This window comes from Hippocampus bargibanti, linkage group LG03 (assembly GCF_051943395.1).
Source record: "Hippocampus bargibanti isolate YZ-2025 linkage group LG03, ASM5194339v1, whole genome shotgun sequence".
NCBI classification, from domain to species: Eukaryota; Metazoa; Chordata; class Actinopteri; order Syngnathiformes; family Syngnathidae; genus Hippocampus; species Hippocampus bargibanti.
The window spans coordinates 24013187-24031618 of NC_142736.1; the positions used below are offsets into that span (position 1 = coordinate 24013187).

Genomic DNA, 18432 nt, shown 5'->3' on the forward strand with positions numbered 1-18432 from the left:
ATATTTCCCCAAGGAGGTAATAGAGACCGTAAATGCAACTTAGGGAGAGGCGGTATTGGACTTCCTTTCACTGGCTTAAAGGGAAACTGCTCCATTATTTTGTGACTGCTGGGTGTGTAAATAGGCCACTATTTGCTATCAAATGGTGTGTCAAAACAACGGTATTAATAGATTCTATACTTGTGGGAAGGAGGCAGGGGGGTCGTTTCAAACCGGTGGACATTGTAATCAATCTGCAATAGCTGTTTTCTTGCCTGGTGGAATAGATGCATTTTAAACAGTTGAAATACACCTTATCAGAGTAAAAGACAAGCCCATGTGCGAGGATTGACGCTGTTCGCACAATACTATTGTCATATAACAGTACTCTGTTTGAAGCGATCTGTTTTTACTTTTTTTATGAAATACTGGATTGGTGTACCACATGCCTGTGTTTGTGTGTGTGTGTGTGCGTGTGTCTGTCTGTCTGTGTGTGGTTACTTACAGACTGCATTTTTGTGACTGGAGTCTTTATTGGGCATCATCTTCACTCCTCTGGACTTCAACTCTATAGCTTTCTTCACTGGAGGAATGAAAGGAAATGGGGCTCATTTTATTCGAGGAAATGTTTTTTTTTTTTTTTTCCTGATATACTGTCATTTTGGCTCCTGTCAGTGCGAAAACTAAAATAATCTAAACTAAATGCATGCATAGTAACCCAAACCTATACTGACACACATTTTATGTTTTGATGTGTGACTAAAAGGAGAATCCTTCATTTACTTTTCGCCTCATCATGACCTCACTCAATGTGTTGCCTGATGTTGTGTGCATGATAAACATGCAAAACATGCATCCCCATCCGCTGTCCATAGATCGCGAGTCGCGTTGTTAGCACGTCAACTTCTCAGGCCAGAGGTACAATTCCAGCTCTGGCCTCCCTGTGTGTAGTTTCCATGTTCTTCCCTGGCCCATGTGGGTTTTCTCCAGGTCCTCATGTTTTCTGTCCACATTCCAAAATATGCATGGCAGGCTGATTGAACACTCTAAATTGTTCACACGTGAGAATGGTTGTTTGTGTCTGTGTGCCCTGAGATTGGCTGGCAACCAGTTCAGGGTGTCTCCTGCCTACCCCTCAAAGAAAGCTGGCACAAGCTCCAGCACCTACCAGACCCTAGTCCTTGAGAGCTTTGAAAGGCGCTTAAAATGTAATGTATTATTATTATTATAAAGCAATTTGTAAAATGAATGGAAATATTGGTGTTTTAATAAATGTAAAATAAATGTTTTTGATTGCCCTGTGATTGTTCATGCTTGAAATCACCATAACAGATGTGTCTACCATATCATAACATCACGTGGATCACCTAAGGTGTTTGTGTGAAACAGTAAATAATTATTAGTTATTATATCTTAAACGACAATAAAACACACAGACGTTTTATACTCCCTGTTGTCTCATTATGCATACAACATATATAAGAGGGGAGCCAGCAATATTTGGAGTGGAAGTGTCAGTGTTGAACACACCTTGGTACTGAGCACTAAATCCTTTCCTTCGGTGGTTGCTGTCTGAAGTGAAGTGAATCCGCAGCCAGTTTTTGCTTGATATCACTGGTGAAGGCAGACTTGTACCAGTTAGCCTGAAAGGTGAAAAAATAAAAAAACAATACATAAAAAATGACAAAAACAAACCATTTTCATTGACATGAATGATTAACTGGACTATTAAATGAAAGTTATGAAGTGAGGAGCGAAACATTTAGCTGTGATTTTCTTGAAGCTCTATATATGGTCTGTTTTCATACACATGTAAAAATAGAAACTAATCTCAGTAATCTTAGTCGAAATAATAAGCATGTGTTTACGTTAATACTTATCTGACAAATATCAGAATTGGCAATCTGCTGTACTGCTACGCTTCCAAAATTGGAAAAGAATAGGAAAATATAATTAGTGAAATACTAAGTCGCAAAAAGTAATCAAAGCTCCCAACCTTCAAAATAGTCTTGTAACCTCAGCTACCCTCACATGTCTTTACCGAAAGACAACGCAGGCAGGGAAGTGGGGGGAGGACAGTTGGTGGGGGCGGTTGCGGAAAAAAATGAGGCAAGAAAAAAGGTGTAGTGACTCCAAAAATGGAAAGTGATGTATAGACTTTCCAGCAGCTCATGTATTTTGTTTTTCTACTTTCATTCCTTTCATCACTTTGCTGCTGTGAAATGTAAATTTCTCCACTGTGAGACTAATAAAGGCAAATCCAATCCAATCCAATCGACTGCAGCCTTGCTAAAATTCAACGGTCTACTACACTCCCTTGAGCAATATGAGTCACTTTAACTGGCCTTTAATAATATCACAGGTAGATAGAAATGAAGAGGAAGAAGAGAAACATGCCTAGATAAGGAACAGGACAGACATAAGAGGATGTTTTAAAATATGAAAAAAAATATTGAGGGCTTATCATAACACAAGCGTAGTTGGGAAGGTTATCGGTTCCAAAACAAAAAGAATGAAAAAGACATCTGCAGAAAACCAAAACATCACACTGCCACTGCATAAGCTGAAAGGCAGCGGCTATCTTGTACAGAATGGCTTCAGAAATGTGTTCTCCCTTGAGTCAAAAACCATGTTTCATCAGCTAAGATAGGAACCCCGTTTTTAGATTCTTTACATGCAATTTTCTTGCTGTGGCAGCTGAAGAGGAGTATATATACAGTTCACACACACAGACATACACACACACATATATATCAGTACGAACCCCCCCCCCCTCCCCCCCCCACACACATATATTCACACTCAATAGCAGGATGTACACATATCCTTGTGAACCGCCCTGGAAAAAAAAACTCCATCAGCTGTGACTGTTGTGCCTATGACACTGTCAGAATGATTTACATGGAAATCATTGTTGTACACCTGCTGAAATGAAATGTGAATCACTCTGTTTAACTTGTTTTTTTTCGTACACCCGACAATTCTCCCAAATACTACCATGGATTCTGAAATCAATAGTCTTTACATCACTAATAAATGACCAGAAATGCATTGAAGACTGAAACTGAAAAATAAATGGGGCTGAGACATTCTGTGTCTGCTCCATTATTCATTTGGAAAGGCCAGCCGCCTGACATGGGGAGATGACAAGGGGTCAGGGAGGAGGAGTACTGAGAGGAAGATGCAAATGAGAGATGACCACAGATGGATCTTGGAGGAGGGAAAGAGAGAAGGGGAGCAAGCTAATGACCAGCAGATCTCTCTGAAGCCAGAGTGATAAGGCATGTTGTGGGGAAACAGGAATACATATCAGGGACTGAATTTAAAAAGAGGCATGGACAACATGAGGACAGAAGGCGAACTTGAAGTTGTGGAATTGCACCTAAATCAATGATCAAGAGAGAGGCAGAGAGAGAGAGAGAGAGAGAGAGAGAGAGAGAGAGAGAGTAAGCTCGGGAGGAAGGTTAAACTGGCTGTGAAGTGTAAATGAGTCTGGACATAACAAATAAGTGGTAGTTAAAAACATGTAGGATGGGGAGGTGATGTCAGGGGACACTGCAGAAGTAGGGAGGAGAGAAGAAGCCGTGGAAATATTTTCACAGCTAACACTCTGCAATTGGCTTCCTTTGTGATAAACTAATTAGAGAAATACTGTATTGCAATACCCTGGAGCTCCAATTAATTGTTTTGGCACTGACCCTTCTTATAGGACATCATGTCTTACTTTTTTTAATGGAAGGTTAGCACAATCAATGAAACTGTGGTGGAGATAAGCTTCTGCAGAGCGACAAACATCATTTAAAGACAATTGCTGGATAGACGTGACAAAGGTTAGAGAAAACATTCTTAAGATCTAAGTCAATCACTACCAGAAACACATTTGGGAATTGTTTTTTTTTTTGTTTCTCATGACCGTTTACTAACAGCAACCTCTTTTTTTGCCAAAAGTTGAACTACTGTATTTTCATGGAACTGCTGTCAATTGGGGACGTGCCATATACGTCATAATGAGAGTTAACAGTAATGTTCCAAAGGATTTGACCAGAAGGTAACACACACAGACTGTGGGGAAAAATCAGGTGCAGAAACTGAACCATAAAGGACCCCATATCGTGCCCATCTGATCAGATTAAAAATTTACTTAACTTGTGAATCAAAACACTGTGATTGATTCGTGATCAGTCTAGGGTGCATCGCCGTCACCAATCTTCATCTAAAATCAGTGCCCGCCCACCTATATGACCCTGACATATTTAGCAATAGCGTGGTGTTGCCCAAATCTGATCCTCGAGAAGCCCTATCTCTGTTTTAGAGCCCAACTCCAAAACCTTCAGTTCAAATGATTAAGATTGTTATCAAGCTTCTGCAAAGGTTGCCAATGGACTGATTATTATATAGCCTTAAACAGGTTGGATAGGTTCTTTGCAGGACCGGGCTTGCTCATCCCTGCATTTGAGGTTGTGCATCTGTATTGGCCAGTTAGTACCAATTCTAAATATTTACTGGTTTGGGATGGAGAAAGGTAATGTTTTCGTGGAATTACTGTAGAGTGGGATTCTTGCAAGTGCAGCGCCTAAAAGATTTGATCCACTTTAAAACATGTACCAGCATTTTTCCAGGCTCTCCTTATGTTTGAGACTGTTGTTGAATGTTTTTGAACGTCTCTTTGGGGGAATAAGAGGTCTCACTCCAATCAAGATGGAGGAAGCTGTGAGGCTGACACTGAATGGGTTGTGCGTGACTTTCTGCTGCTTGATTTGAACAAAGTTGGGCAACAATTCAATTGTTGAGAAGCTTCAATACAACCTCCAAGACACATGGGTTACTCAGGGGACCAAATACAAGAGAGAGAACTTTGTCCATTGTCCGCCATTCTCCTTTTTCGTTAACTTTGTGAACAGTTACGCAGCAATGAAGACAGATCCCAGTTTTACCCTCCAAGGCTCCAGTACAGGTCCCTACAAAGATGAGAAACGTCCCACCAGCCAGTGGAAGGTCAGGACTCCCATCTCTGCTAATAAAACTGAGGTTGAAGCCTCCAACCTTTCAGGCGGTGACAAGCCTCCCATAGACCCGGAAAGTCATTGTCCCATTCATAACAAGCCACACTCTCTCAGGAAGTGCAGGAGTTTCAGAATGAAGACCATAGAAGAGAGGAAGAGCTTCCTTAAAAAGCATTTCATTTGTTTCAAATGCTGTATGTCCACAAACCATAGAGCCAAAGACTGTTAGACTGCAGTTCACTGTTCAGAGTGTGACAGTGATCGTCACATCTCAGCTCTCCATGATGGTCCAGCTCCCTGAATGGCAAAGGAGGCAGTGAGTTCCGAGGGTGAAGGGGGGGGGGGCTGAGGAGAACTCCACTCCACAAGTACATCCAGCTGCGCTGAAGTTTGTGGAGGGGGCTTGCATGGAAAGTCATGCTCCCAAATATGCCTGGTCAATGTGTATCCCAAAGGATATCCTGAACAGAAGAAGAAAATGTATGTTGTGCTGGATGACCAGAGTAATTTGTCACTTGCCAAGTCCGCCTTCTTCGACATGTTCAACGTTCAGGGAATGGTCTCTCTTTATACATTGAAGACATGTTCTGGCATGACAGAAACCAGTGGAAGAAGAGCCACAAACTTCATCATAGAGGGTATTGATGGTGGAGTATCCATGGTACTTCCAACACTCATTGAGTGCAATCTGATACCTAATAATAGAGACGAGATACCAACTCCAGAGGCTGCTACACATCATCGCCATCTCATAACCATTGCTAACAGAATACCACCACTTGATGCCTCAGCCGAAACACTTCTGTTGCTTGGAAGAGATATCATCCGAGTTCACAAGGTTCGCAGTCAGTGTAATGGGCCACACAGTGCGCCATATGCCCAACGCCTTGACTTGGCATGGGTAATTATAGGAGACGTCTGCCTCAGGGGAGCCCACAAACCCACTGTGAACACTTGCAGGACGAGTATTCTAGAGAATGGCCGAGTTAGCTTCTTCAGACCCTGTGAGAGCAGCATCTACCTGAAGGAGAGGTTCACAGGAGAGTGCCCCAAACAACCTCATCAAAAGCCAGTTCAAGATGGTCTTCGCAAGCAGATCCTCAGGCACACCATTGAGGATGATAAACTGGCCCTCCCTGTCGAAGATGAGATCTTCCTCCAAATCATTAATGAGGTGTTCTCAAAGGATGGCTCAAACAGTAGGGTGGCTCTCCTCCCGTTACGGTTTCCAAGGAAGCGCTTGGCAAACAACAGGTAGCACGTTGTCAACCGTCTCCTGTCGCTTTAGTGTACTTTGAAGAAGAAGCCGGAGATGAAAGATCACTATGTAAAGTTTAGATAGAAAGCAGAGAGCAAGCCTTCCAACCTCTCCTCGTCTGAGTCTTCACCAAAGTCCAGCTATCAGGTGCGGGATGGTGGCCCCTCTCAGGGCCCAACATCCGCACGCCTAACCTGGTGGCAACCGATCGTGTGATGAAGACCACACAGCAGACAACGTGGCCATTCAACACGTATCCCAGGGCGGAAAGCGACAGGGGCCGCAGCCCCATCGGGCCGCCAGCGTGTCCCCACGAGCCATCCTTGAATGTCTCCTCCAAGGATCTTCCAGCCACAAACTCCCGTCGGGCAACTCCAACTTCACCACGCCTCGTACCATCCCAGCCTGATGCCAGAAGCAGGTCAACACCCACACACACCTCACCCCAGCGTGCCAACCCCACGTCTACCGGCCCGCTCCCCACAGAGAGAGCCGCAGAGGGTGTCCCACGAGCAGTTCCAGGCGGCTCTACAGATGGTGGTGGATCCCGGCGACCCGCGCACCTATTTGGACCAGTACATCAAGATCGGGGAGCGGTCCATGGGCATCGTGTGCATCGCCACCGTCTAGACGATGGGAAAATTGGTCGCTGTGAAGAAGATAGGATATTGATACTTACCTTTTGATGATGTTTGTTGTTATTTCTGTTGGTTTGTTGGTTTGCCATCTTATAGATGCCAGGCGGGGAGTATTCTGCCCCCAGTAATTGCATTACAATGCAGCACAGTTCACCCTAGTGGTGGAAATAGTTAAAACCACTCAAAAAGTTGTGGAGTAGCCATTTTGAAATTTAACAGTGGAGAGGTGTGATTACATCCATGTTCATCCTCTTTCTTTTGACTTGTTCGGGCACAATCTGTAAGTACATTTATACCATTATAAATCTTACTGTTTGTTGTGCTAGTTATTTATAAGACTACATCAATATTTTATCAGTTAAGCATTTAACATGCTTACCATAGGATTGTTGAATGAGCTTGCTAGAGAATAGGCCTGTTATTTTAATGTAATTGTATATGTAGTATTTGATGCTGTACAACATTTGTATTCTTTTTCTGTTTGTATGCAGTTTTACAAGAAAGACTTCCATAAAAATACTAAACAGTGGATTCTCATCTTCGTGTTTTTTTATTGGAAGATTGTTAAGCTCGCTGTCTACACACCAACATTTGTTTAGGGAGAAGAAAAAAGTTTCATAATTATTTGTTCTATTGACAGTTAAAATTATTGTTGTATTTTGGGCAAAATTAAAGGCATAATAACAAACTATCAAAAAAAATCAAAATAAATGCTGACATTAAAATTGGGATTTGACGGGCTGCAACATTTTGGATAATGAACATATGGCTGATAGATTCAGCATCAGCAGTTACCATAGTAACACATTTAAAACAAATAATTAGCAAATTAGGTTAAAGTCTGAACTACACTGAAATATGAAGGGTTCATTTGATGTGAGCATTTACAGATTCCATAAATGTTTCAAATTTAGTAGAACAAACTGCTGCTTATTAAAATGGTTGCTGGGATAGGATCCAGGATGCGCATGATCTTCGTGAATATAAAACTGTTATATGATTGATGGATGGATACACACATCTCAGAGATTTCACAATAGGTCAGGGCAAATTATTCATTTCGTACGAAGTGTGAGGAAAATGAGAAGAATGTTTTTACTTTAATTTACACTGCATTTTCCATTCATCCAGTGGAAAGTAAAATAGCATAACGAGCATAACTTTCGGGTGCTAAGGAAGGGTAGGAGCCGAAGATGCAAGGAAAAGACTGGTGCAGGAAATTGGAAAGCATTGGCATTCCATGTATTGTGATATTGTGAACTGCCTGCTAGACATTCACAAAACAATTTATTTGCTTTTAGCTAGCAACCATAAGTAAGGAGAATTATAATTTGTAATCAAAACCATGGGTATGGCTATCAATATCTCTCATTATTACAGTCAGTAAACTCCTGTAAAATATTTGTTTGACTTACTGCAGGGGAAAATAAATAACATTGAAGTCTGGAAAAAGCAGTAAAGTGAAACATCAGACGTTAAGATGCATCCCCAGCTGAAAAGCGATTGCTATTTTTAGCAAATATAAGACAGAGTAATGACAATAATAGAAGGTTGAAGTTTGCTTACCTATATTGTGCAACACTCCCTTTTGAGACATTTGTTTTTTTGTTTTTTGTTTTTTTCCCCAGGGTACCGATGATGCCACAAAATCACCAGTGATCAATGAGGAAAAAATTAAAATTCTGTTCGGTAGAATTGCTTTACAACTAATGTGTAGGAATATATTTCAAAAGTCCAGGTATGGTCAACACAGGGAGGGAAACAAATATCAACCAAAATGTCATTATATGACGAGAATTTTAGTCTGACATGCATGAAACAATCAAATCAATTTGGCCAGTTGTATGTTCCCGCCTGCACAGGTTTCGGGGTAGCATTGGATGAGGGTGGATATGTGATAGGCAGTCAACGTGACATGGAACCTGCCAGCGAGTAGACAGAAACATGAAACAGGAAATTGCTTTTGGGACAACCAATCAGTAATAAAGCTCCTGGTGAACAGGAACAAACCATTGGAGTGGACCTGTCATCTGTCAATCATCCTCACAATGACCTGCCCAGATCATTCAGTGAAGCAGTCAGTCATGTCTTAATCCCACATCTAGAGAAATGTACTTATTGTTACTTGATACGTTATGTAGCAGAAGGTTACAAAAGCCTTGTATGCATATGAATTTAGTTAACAAAATCACAATCACAAACATGGATTGTTTTATGAGCTAATACAACAAGGGAATGTCCTACAGTTATTTTTTTTTTCAAGTAAACTGCTAATAATGGTTTGTTTAGCATCTGTGAAGGTAAATCATAATAGAATTGGATAATTGACGCAATTTACGGACTATAGAGCGCACCTGATTATAAGCCTCCTCCACTACATTTTTAGAGGAAAATCGATTTTGTACATACACAAGCCGCACCTGTATATAAGCCGCATGTGCACGCATTAAAACATGTAAATATATGATGCATATATATCATCATATATATATATATATATAGCGGCTGGATAGCTCAGTTGATAAGGCATCGGTTTGGCATATGGGAGACGAGGGTTCGAATCCCACTTGTGGCAGAGAAAATGAGCACAATGACATCATCCAGTGTGGGTCCTTGGGCAAGACCCTTCACGCTAATGCCTCATACAATGATGAGAGACAATAAATGGAATGACATGCCGGCTCAGACGTCGCCCGGCCAAACAAGGTCTGCGTCAGGTGCTGGGGAACCAGAGCACCCTGATGAAAAATGGGCTACTGGAACAAAGCGGAGATGGACGAGATGCGATAACATGGCTCTGTTGGAATGCTACTACTCAAGCAACCCTAGTCAGAGGGGTTACATGCGGAGAATGGGGGCTGAATGGTTACTTCGAAACCCACTGTCACGGTTGACCACGAAACAACTAGTAGCTCAGTGTTCCAATATCCACAAACGGCAATTGCTATCACAACTTGAGATTGATGAGGTACAACACAAATTCCGAGGTGAAGGGCCCCAGGCTGCCACATCACAGGAAGAGGTTCAACCAGAGATTGGGAGGCAAGCCCCAATGAATAATGAGATTGGGAAGCCAGCCCCAATAAATGAAATGCTGAGCGAGGCAGCAAATGACCTGAGAGATAAGATCATGGCAAGAATGAAAACTGGGCAACGAAGGCACCGATTACAACGGCTATGTGAAGTACCACCTGAAAGTCTCATGGAAACTGTGAATGCAGCACTGAGAACGATCCCGACCGGAACGATCACGGAAACCAATGAGCTGATATACACCTCAGCATCAGTGATCCTAGACATGCTTGGCTACAAGAGCAACCATGAGAGCCACGAGATTCATTACCCACCATGGAAAAGACGGTTGGAGGCCAAGATCAAGGCGGCTCGGAAAGATGTGAGTCAATTGACGGAGACCCAGAGAGGTGTGAATAAAAGGCCAATACCCAAGAGGTACATGCAGATAACCATACCTGAAGCACTCGAAACTGCCAAACAAAGGCTCCAGGCCTTGGCCAGTCGCCTAAAGAGGTACACGAAAGAGAATGAGGCCAGAAGAATAAACAGGCTGTTCGCAACACAACCTGCGAAAGTGTATGCTCAGTGGCAGGGTTCTAACAGCAGAGCAGACCCTCCAAGGCTGGAAACTGAAAGATACTGGAAAGGCATATGGGAGAAGGAGGTCGCACATAACAGCAGTGCACAATGGCTGGTGACTCTGAAAGAGGAGCACAGCAACCTCCCTGAAAAGAACCCAGTTACCATCACAGCGGCAGATATACAAGGAAGAGTCTCAGGTATGAAAAACTGGACGGCACCAGGCCCGGATATGGTCCACACCTACTGGCTAAAGAAACTCACAGCTCTCAATGAGCGCCTAGCAGCACAAATGAACCAGCTGCTGATGGATGGGACTCACCCAGGATGGCTAACCGAAGGGCGAACAATCCTGATCATGAAGGATTCCTCAAAGGGTGCAGTTCCTTCCAACTATCGGCCAATAACCTGTCTCTCCACAACATGGAACCTCATGTCAGGCATCATTGCGGCTAAGATAAGTGGACACATGGATCAATACACGAGCAAAGCACAGAAAGGCATTAGTAGAGATACTAGAGGTGCCAAACATCAGCTGCTGGTTGACAGAACAGTCGCTCAAGACTGCAGGTCCCGACATACCAACCTGTGCACAGCCTGGATTGATTACAAGAAAGCATATGACTCGATGCCACACACATGGATCACTGAATGCTTGGAGTTGTATAAGGTCAACAGGACCCTGAGAGCCTTCGTTGCAAACTCGATGAGGATGTGGAAAACCACACTTGAAGCAAATGGCAAGCCACTAACGCAAGTGTCCATCAAATGTGGCATATACCAAGGTGATGCACTCTCCCCACTGCTGTTCTGCATAGGACTGAACCCCCTCAGCCAGATAATCGCCAAGACAGGCTATGGATACCGCCTCAGAAATGGAGCTACGATCAGTCACCTCCTCTACATGGATGACATCAAGCTGTATGCTAAGAGCGAAAGGGACATAGACTCCCTGATCCACACAACCAGGATCTACAGCAGTGATATCGGAATGTCATTCGGGCTGGAGAAATGTAGTCGGATGGTGACTAAGAGGGGCAAGGTAGTCCACACTGAAGGGGTCTCACTCACTGAAGGAACAATAACAGACATTGAAAACAGCTACAAGTACCTCGGTATGCCACAGGCCAATGGCAACCTCGAATTAGCAACAAGGAAAGCGGCTACGACCAAATACCTCCAGCGGGTGAGGCAAGTCCCCAGAAGCCAGCTCAATGGCAAGAACAAGACCCGGGCAATAAACAGCTGTGCCCTGCCAGTGATCAGATACCCTGCAGGAATAATAAGGTGGCCAAAGGAAGAGATCCAGACCACGGATGTTAAGACCCGAAAACTCCTCACCATGCACGGAGGGTTCCATCCCAAGGCCAGCACCCTGAGACTGTACACAAGCCGTAAGGAAGGAGGCCGGGGACTAGTGAGTGTGAGAGCCACTGTCCAGGATGAAACATCCAAGCTCCATGAATACATCAAAGAGAAGGCTCCAACGGATGATGTACTCAGAGAATGTCTCAGTCAATGGGGAACAGAGGATGAGGTGCTGGAAGAGGGACAATCATGGGAGGAAAAGTGATTACATCCATGTTCATCCTCTTTCTTTTGACTTGTTCGGGCACAATCTGTAAGTACATTTATACCATTATAAATCTTACTGTTTGTTGTGCTAGTTATTTATAAGACTACATCAATATTTTATCAGTTAAGCATTTAACATGCTTACCATAGGATTGTTGAATGAGCTTGCTAGAGAATAGGCCTGTTATTTTAATGTAATTGTATATGTATAATTTGATGCTGTACAACATTTGTATTCTTTTTCTGTTTGTATGCAGTTTTACAAGAAAGACTTCCATAAAAATACTAAACAGTGGATTCTCATCTTCGTGTTTTTTTTATTGGAAGATTGTTAAGCTCGCTGTCTACACACCAACATTTGTTTAGGGAGAAGAAAAAAGTTTCATAATTATTTGTTCTATTGACAGTTAAAATTATTGTTGTATTTTGGGCAAAATTAAAGGCATAATAACAAACTATCAAAAAAAATCAAAATAAATGCTGACATTAAAATTGGGATTTGACGGGCTGGAACATTTTGGATAATGAACATATGGCTGATAGATTCAGCATCAGCAGTTACCATAGTAACACATTTAAAACAAATAATTAGCAAATTAGATTAAAGTCTGAACTACACTGAAATATGAAGGGTTCATTTGATGTGAGCATTTACAGATTCCATAAATGTTTCAAATTTAGTAGAACAAACTGCTGCTTATTAAAATGGTTGCTGGGATAGGATCCAGGATGCGCATGATCTTCGTGAATATAAAACTGTTATATGATTGATGGATGGATACACACAGCTCAGAGATTTCACAATAGGTCAGGGCAAATTATTCATTTCGTACGAAGTGTGAGGAAAATGAGAAGAATGTTTTTACTTTAATTTACACTGCATTTTCCATTCATCCAGTGGAAAGTAAAATAGCATAACGAGCATAACTTTCGGGTGCTAAGGAAGGGTAGGAGCCGAAGATGCAAGGAAAAGAGTGGTGCAGGAAATTGGAAAGCATTGGCATTCCATGTATTGTGATATTGTGAACTGCCTGCTAGACATTCACAAAACAATTTATTTGCTTTTAGCTAGCAACCATAAGTAAGGAGAATTATAATTTGTAATCAAAACCATGGGTATGGCTATCAATATCTCTCATTATTACAGTCAGTAAACTCCTGTAAAATATTTGTTTGACTTACTGCAGGGGAAAATAAATAACATTGAAGTCTGGAAAAAGCAGTAAAGTGAAACATCAGACGTTAAGATGCATCCCCAGCTGAAAAGCGATTGCTATTTTTAGCAAATATAAGACAGAGTAGGGGCGGCCCGGTAGTCGAGTGGTTAGCACACCGGCTTCACAGTGCAGAGGTCGCCGGTTCGCGTCCCGGTGCGGCCTCCCTGTGTGGAGTTTGCATGTTCTCCCCGGACCCGCGTGGGTTTTCTCCGGGTCCTCCGGTTTCCTCCCACACTCCAAAAACATGCATGGCAGGCAGACTGACCACTCCAAATTGTCCCTAGGTGTGAGTGTGAGAGTGACTGTTGTACGTCTTTGTGTGCCCTGCGATTGGCTGGCAACCAATTCGGGGTGTCCCCCGCCTCGTGCCCGAAGACAGCTGAGATAGGCTCCAGCAACCCCCGCGACCCTAGTGAGGAATATGCGGTACGGAAAATGAGATGAGATGAGAGATAAGACAGAGTAATGACAATAATAGAAGGTTGAAGTTTGCTTACCTATATTGTGCAACACTCCCTTTTGAGACATTTGTTTTTTTGTTTTTTGTTTTTTTCCCAGGGTACCGATGATGCCACAAAATCACCAGTGATCAATGAGGAAAAAATTAAAATTCTGTTCGGTAGAATTGCTTTACAACTAATGTGTAGGAATATATTTCAAAAGTCCAGGTATGGTCAACACAGGGAGGGAAACAAATATCAACCAAAATGTCATTATATGACGAGAATTTTAGTCTGACATGCATGAAACAAACAAATCAATTTGGCCAGTTGTATGTTCCCGCCTGCACAGGTTTCTGGGTAGCATTGGATGAGGGTGGATATGTGACAGGCAGTCAACGTGACATGGAACCTGCCAGCGAGTAGACAGAAACATGAAACAGGAAATTGCTTTTGGGACAACCAATCAGTAATAAAGCTCCTGGTGAACAGGAACAAACCATTGGAGTGGACCTGTCATCTGTCAATCATCCTCACAATGACCTGCCCAGATCATTCAGTGAAGCAGTCAGTCATGTCTTAATCCCACATCTAGAGAAATGTACTTATTGTTACTTGATACGTTATGTAGCAGAAGGTTACAAAAGCCTTGTATGCATATGAATTTAGTTAACAAAATCACAATCACAAACATGGATTGTTTTATGAGCTAATACAACAAGGGAATGTCCTACAGTTTTTTTTTTCAAGTAAACTGCTAATAATGGTTTGTTTAGCATCTGTGAAGGTAAATCATAATAGAATTGGATAATTGACGCAATTTACGGACTATCGAGCGCACCTGATTATAAGCCTCCTCCACTACATTTTTAGAGGAAAATCGATTTTGTACATACACAAGCCGCACCTGTATATAAGCCGCATGTGCACGCATTAAAACATGTATATATATGATGCATATATATATATATATATATATATATATATATATATATGGATGTGTTCGGTTTGTGTCTGTGTTTGTGTGATTGTGTCTTATATATATATATATATATATATAAGAATATATATATATTCTTCTTCTCAGCTTTTTGGCCCAGAAAGATCTCATTGAAACTATTCCTGAGGCGACAAAGTTGCTTCAGCTCGTGCTCACTGTTCCAGCTAATACAGCATCAGTGGAGCGGTCATTCTCAGCACTGAAAAGACTGAAACATACAGTTGCAACAGGACTGATCAAGGACAACTTTCTTCACCGGCAGTGATCTCCATTGAGACAGAGAGACGTTTAAAACTGAAGAAAGATAAGAAAGATTTTTCTACAAAAAAGTTATCGATGCCTTTCTTCAGAAGGAGTGGCGCATGGACTTCATTTATAAGTAAAGATTTTTTGTTCTTTTGACTTCAAGACGGGGCCGCGTGAGTGGCTGCCTTTCCAGCAGCTCCTGTGTTTTGCTTTTCTACTTTCATTTCTTTCATAACTTTGCTGCTGTGAAATGTAAATTTCTCCACTGCGAGACTAAAAATGGCAAATCCAATCCAATGTTTTTTTAATTCTTTCTTTCGAGGCTACAGTTTGTATGTATAAAGAATGCTGACATGACATTTTAAACTAAACACGTTAACTGTTGCTAATCAAATGGTGAATAATAATAATAATTATTGTATATCTCACTGTGATTAAAATATATATATATATATATATATATATATATATAAATATATATATATATATATATATATATATAAAAAATAAATATATATATATATCAGTGACGTGCGGCGAGTTCCATGGCTGGTGAGGTACTGACGTCATCACAGTGAGATATACAATAATTATTATTATTGTAATTATTATTATTATTCACCATTTGATTAGAAACAGTTAACGTGTTTAGTTTAAAATGTCATGGCAGCATTCTTTATACATACAAACTGTAGACTCGAAAGAAAGAATTAAAAAAACATTGGATTGGATTTGCCATTTTTAGTCTCGCAGTGGAGAAATTTACATTTCACAGCAGCAAAGTTATGAAAGAAATGAAAGTAGAAAAGCAAAACACAAACATATATATATATATATATATATATATATATCATCTCATTTTCCGTACCGCTTATTCCTCATTAGGGTCGCGGGGGGTGCTGGAGCCTATCACAGCTGTCTTCGGGCACGAGGCGGGGGACACCCTGAATTGGTTGCCAGCCAATCGCAGGGCACACAAAGACATACAACAGTCACTCTCACACTCACACCTAGGGACAATTTGGAGTGGTCAATCTGCCTGCCATGCATGTTTTTGGAGTGTGGGAGGAAACCGGAGGACCCGGAGAAAGCCCACGCGGGTCCGGGGAGAACATGCAAACTCCACACAGGGAGGCCGGACCGGGACGCGAACCGGCGACCTCTGCACTGTGAAGCCGGTGTGCTAACCACTCGACTACCGGGCCGCCCTATATATATATATATATATATATATATATATATATATATATATATATATATATATATATATATATATATGGATGTGTTCGGTTTGTGTCTGTGTGTGCGTGTGTCACGAGTTAGTCAACTTATTTTTCAGTTTCAAATTAAACTTATCTTCCAAAGACCTTCGACATTTTTGTTATTGTGCTCCACAGACAGATGGACACCTGCTAATTGGTGGGAAAAACATTATCTCAATTTGAAAGGCTTTGGTTGCTGATACTGACATTTTTCATATACCTGACTGTGCATTCAATATCCCGACAACTCTGAATCCTGCAATTTGGAAAACTGGGTGATTGGATTGGATTGGATTGGATTTGCCTTTATTAGTCTCACAGTGGAGAAATTTACATTTCACAGCAGCAAACTGATGAAAGGAATGAAAGTAGAAAAACAAAATACATGAGCTGCTGGAAAGGCAGCCACTCTCGGGGCGCCGTCTTGAAGTCAAAAGAACAAAAAAACTAAATAACAAATAATATGACAGCATAGAGACAATATGACAAAACAAAGACACAGAGAGACATTCATTCTTCAGGACTTGCTGTACCTTGCGGTCTTTGAATGTAAGCTTTCCCAGATAAGGTAGACGAGTATGTGCATGTGTGTACTATCTGTCAGTGCCTGTGGACAGCAAGCAACAGCTCAAGCTGTCAGCGGGCCACTCAAGACTTGACACCGACATGCAGACATACACATAAACGGTATCACGAGAACACCACGCTTAATGTGTAACTGCTCAACTGGCGACAAGACTAAACACGCAATTATTCGCTCGTCCTTTTGTTTCTGTCGAGGACCATCCTCTTGAGCCCCCTTTCATGCCTCTCATTTGTCTGTCCACCAATCAATTCCAATCTCGCCCCATGCAATCAAGATTTCGTTGTCAGCAGACGATGTTCTATATCAAGTGGCTGAAGATGCCGATAAATAAAGATACAAGTTCAACACAGTCACAGTTAGACAGCCTGAAATAAATCTCATGTGTGCCCTTTACATGCAAACACCAGGTCTCACTGATATTTGTATTTACAGAACGAGAACAAATGTAATGTCACCTTGCAAAGCTCTGAGGATACCGCTGAAATCAGAGCATCAGCCTTAGATGTTTGATTGCAACGGAGAGGATTACAGAGGAGAAAAATTACGTGCATTGTCAGATTCTTTATTTTATTTTATTCTTTTACTGATTTCATCGATGTTCACGTGGAAGCAATTTATTTGTTTCAGTTGAACGCAAAGCCATTTGTCTTACTGGAAGAAGGAGAGGAAAACGTGTCACCAAAGGCTAATGAGGTCCCTTCGGAATGGCGGCCTTTCAACAATTGATGATTTATGAACAAACTAGAAAATCGGTCTCAATCAAGCCGAAAATCACCATAAAGACGACTGAAGCCATTTGAGCTTGGAAAATAACATGAAAGTCATTTTGTTGTTGACATGTGGACTTTGTTTTTGCCTTTCTACATTTTCTCAGCAACTTAATGGAGGGGTGAGACTGCATGCTTAACTAGTAGGCAGCTTCTACCTCTGCTCAAGCGCATTACACATTTAGTGAAGATGAAGGCATGAAGTACAACAGTGTACCAAATTTGGGAAACAAATGCATCCGAGCTGTCGGAACAAACTGCTAAATTTGAAACACAAACATTGTATATAGTGTGAAAAAGGGAATTTGTCAAGTCCCCCTCTGGTCTTTGGACAAATAACAAAGAATACATTGTAGCATGACAGAGAATAAGAAGTTATCATATTTAAAAGTTTCACGCTGTTGCTTCGTCGACACTTCTGACTCAATACACAAGTGACGGGCAACCTGGGGTCAATCGGGTCAACGGACACAGCAATGTAAACGGCCAGCCTCACAGGAGTCATTTACGACCTGGGGAAGTCTTTTATCACAGTTGTAATTTAGGACTTCAAACTCCTTTTCACACAGAGAGGTCTTTAGCCAGGATACAAACGTATCAGTCCATGCGAAACAATGTTTTATTGCTTACAGCTGTTGTTGCTCAGAACGTCCAGAAGTGTGGTATGCTATTCAAGAAAACTATGTTTTACTAATGTATCACTCACATATCGTTAATTTGCATGTATTCTTAAAAAATAGCTTGGCAGAGGGGCGCAGAATTCAGACGTATGTCATTAATGACTGCGTTTCCTGCCGGCAGTAAGGACAATCTTTCTGGTTCTGAGTCTCTGTCCACGGTGTCTGACTGTCATATCTCTAACATAGC

At 41.6% G+C, this 18432-nt stretch overlaps 1 protein-coding gene across 1 annotated transcript in view; it reads right to left on the minus strand.

Moving 5' to 3' along the window:
* Nucleotides 1-18432, minus strand: part of csmd1a (CUB and Sushi multiple domains 1a) — a 379749-nt gene that overhangs the window by 171952 nt on the left and 189365 nt on the right. The window contains exons 6-7 of the mRNA XM_088992707.1: nt 1510-1622; nt 485-562 (exon numbers count right to left, since the gene is read on the minus strand). Coding sequence (XP_088848833.1) covers nt 485-562; nt 1510-1622 — 191 coding nt within the window. The remainder of the gene's footprint in view (nt 1-484; nt 563-1509; nt 1623-18432) is intronic.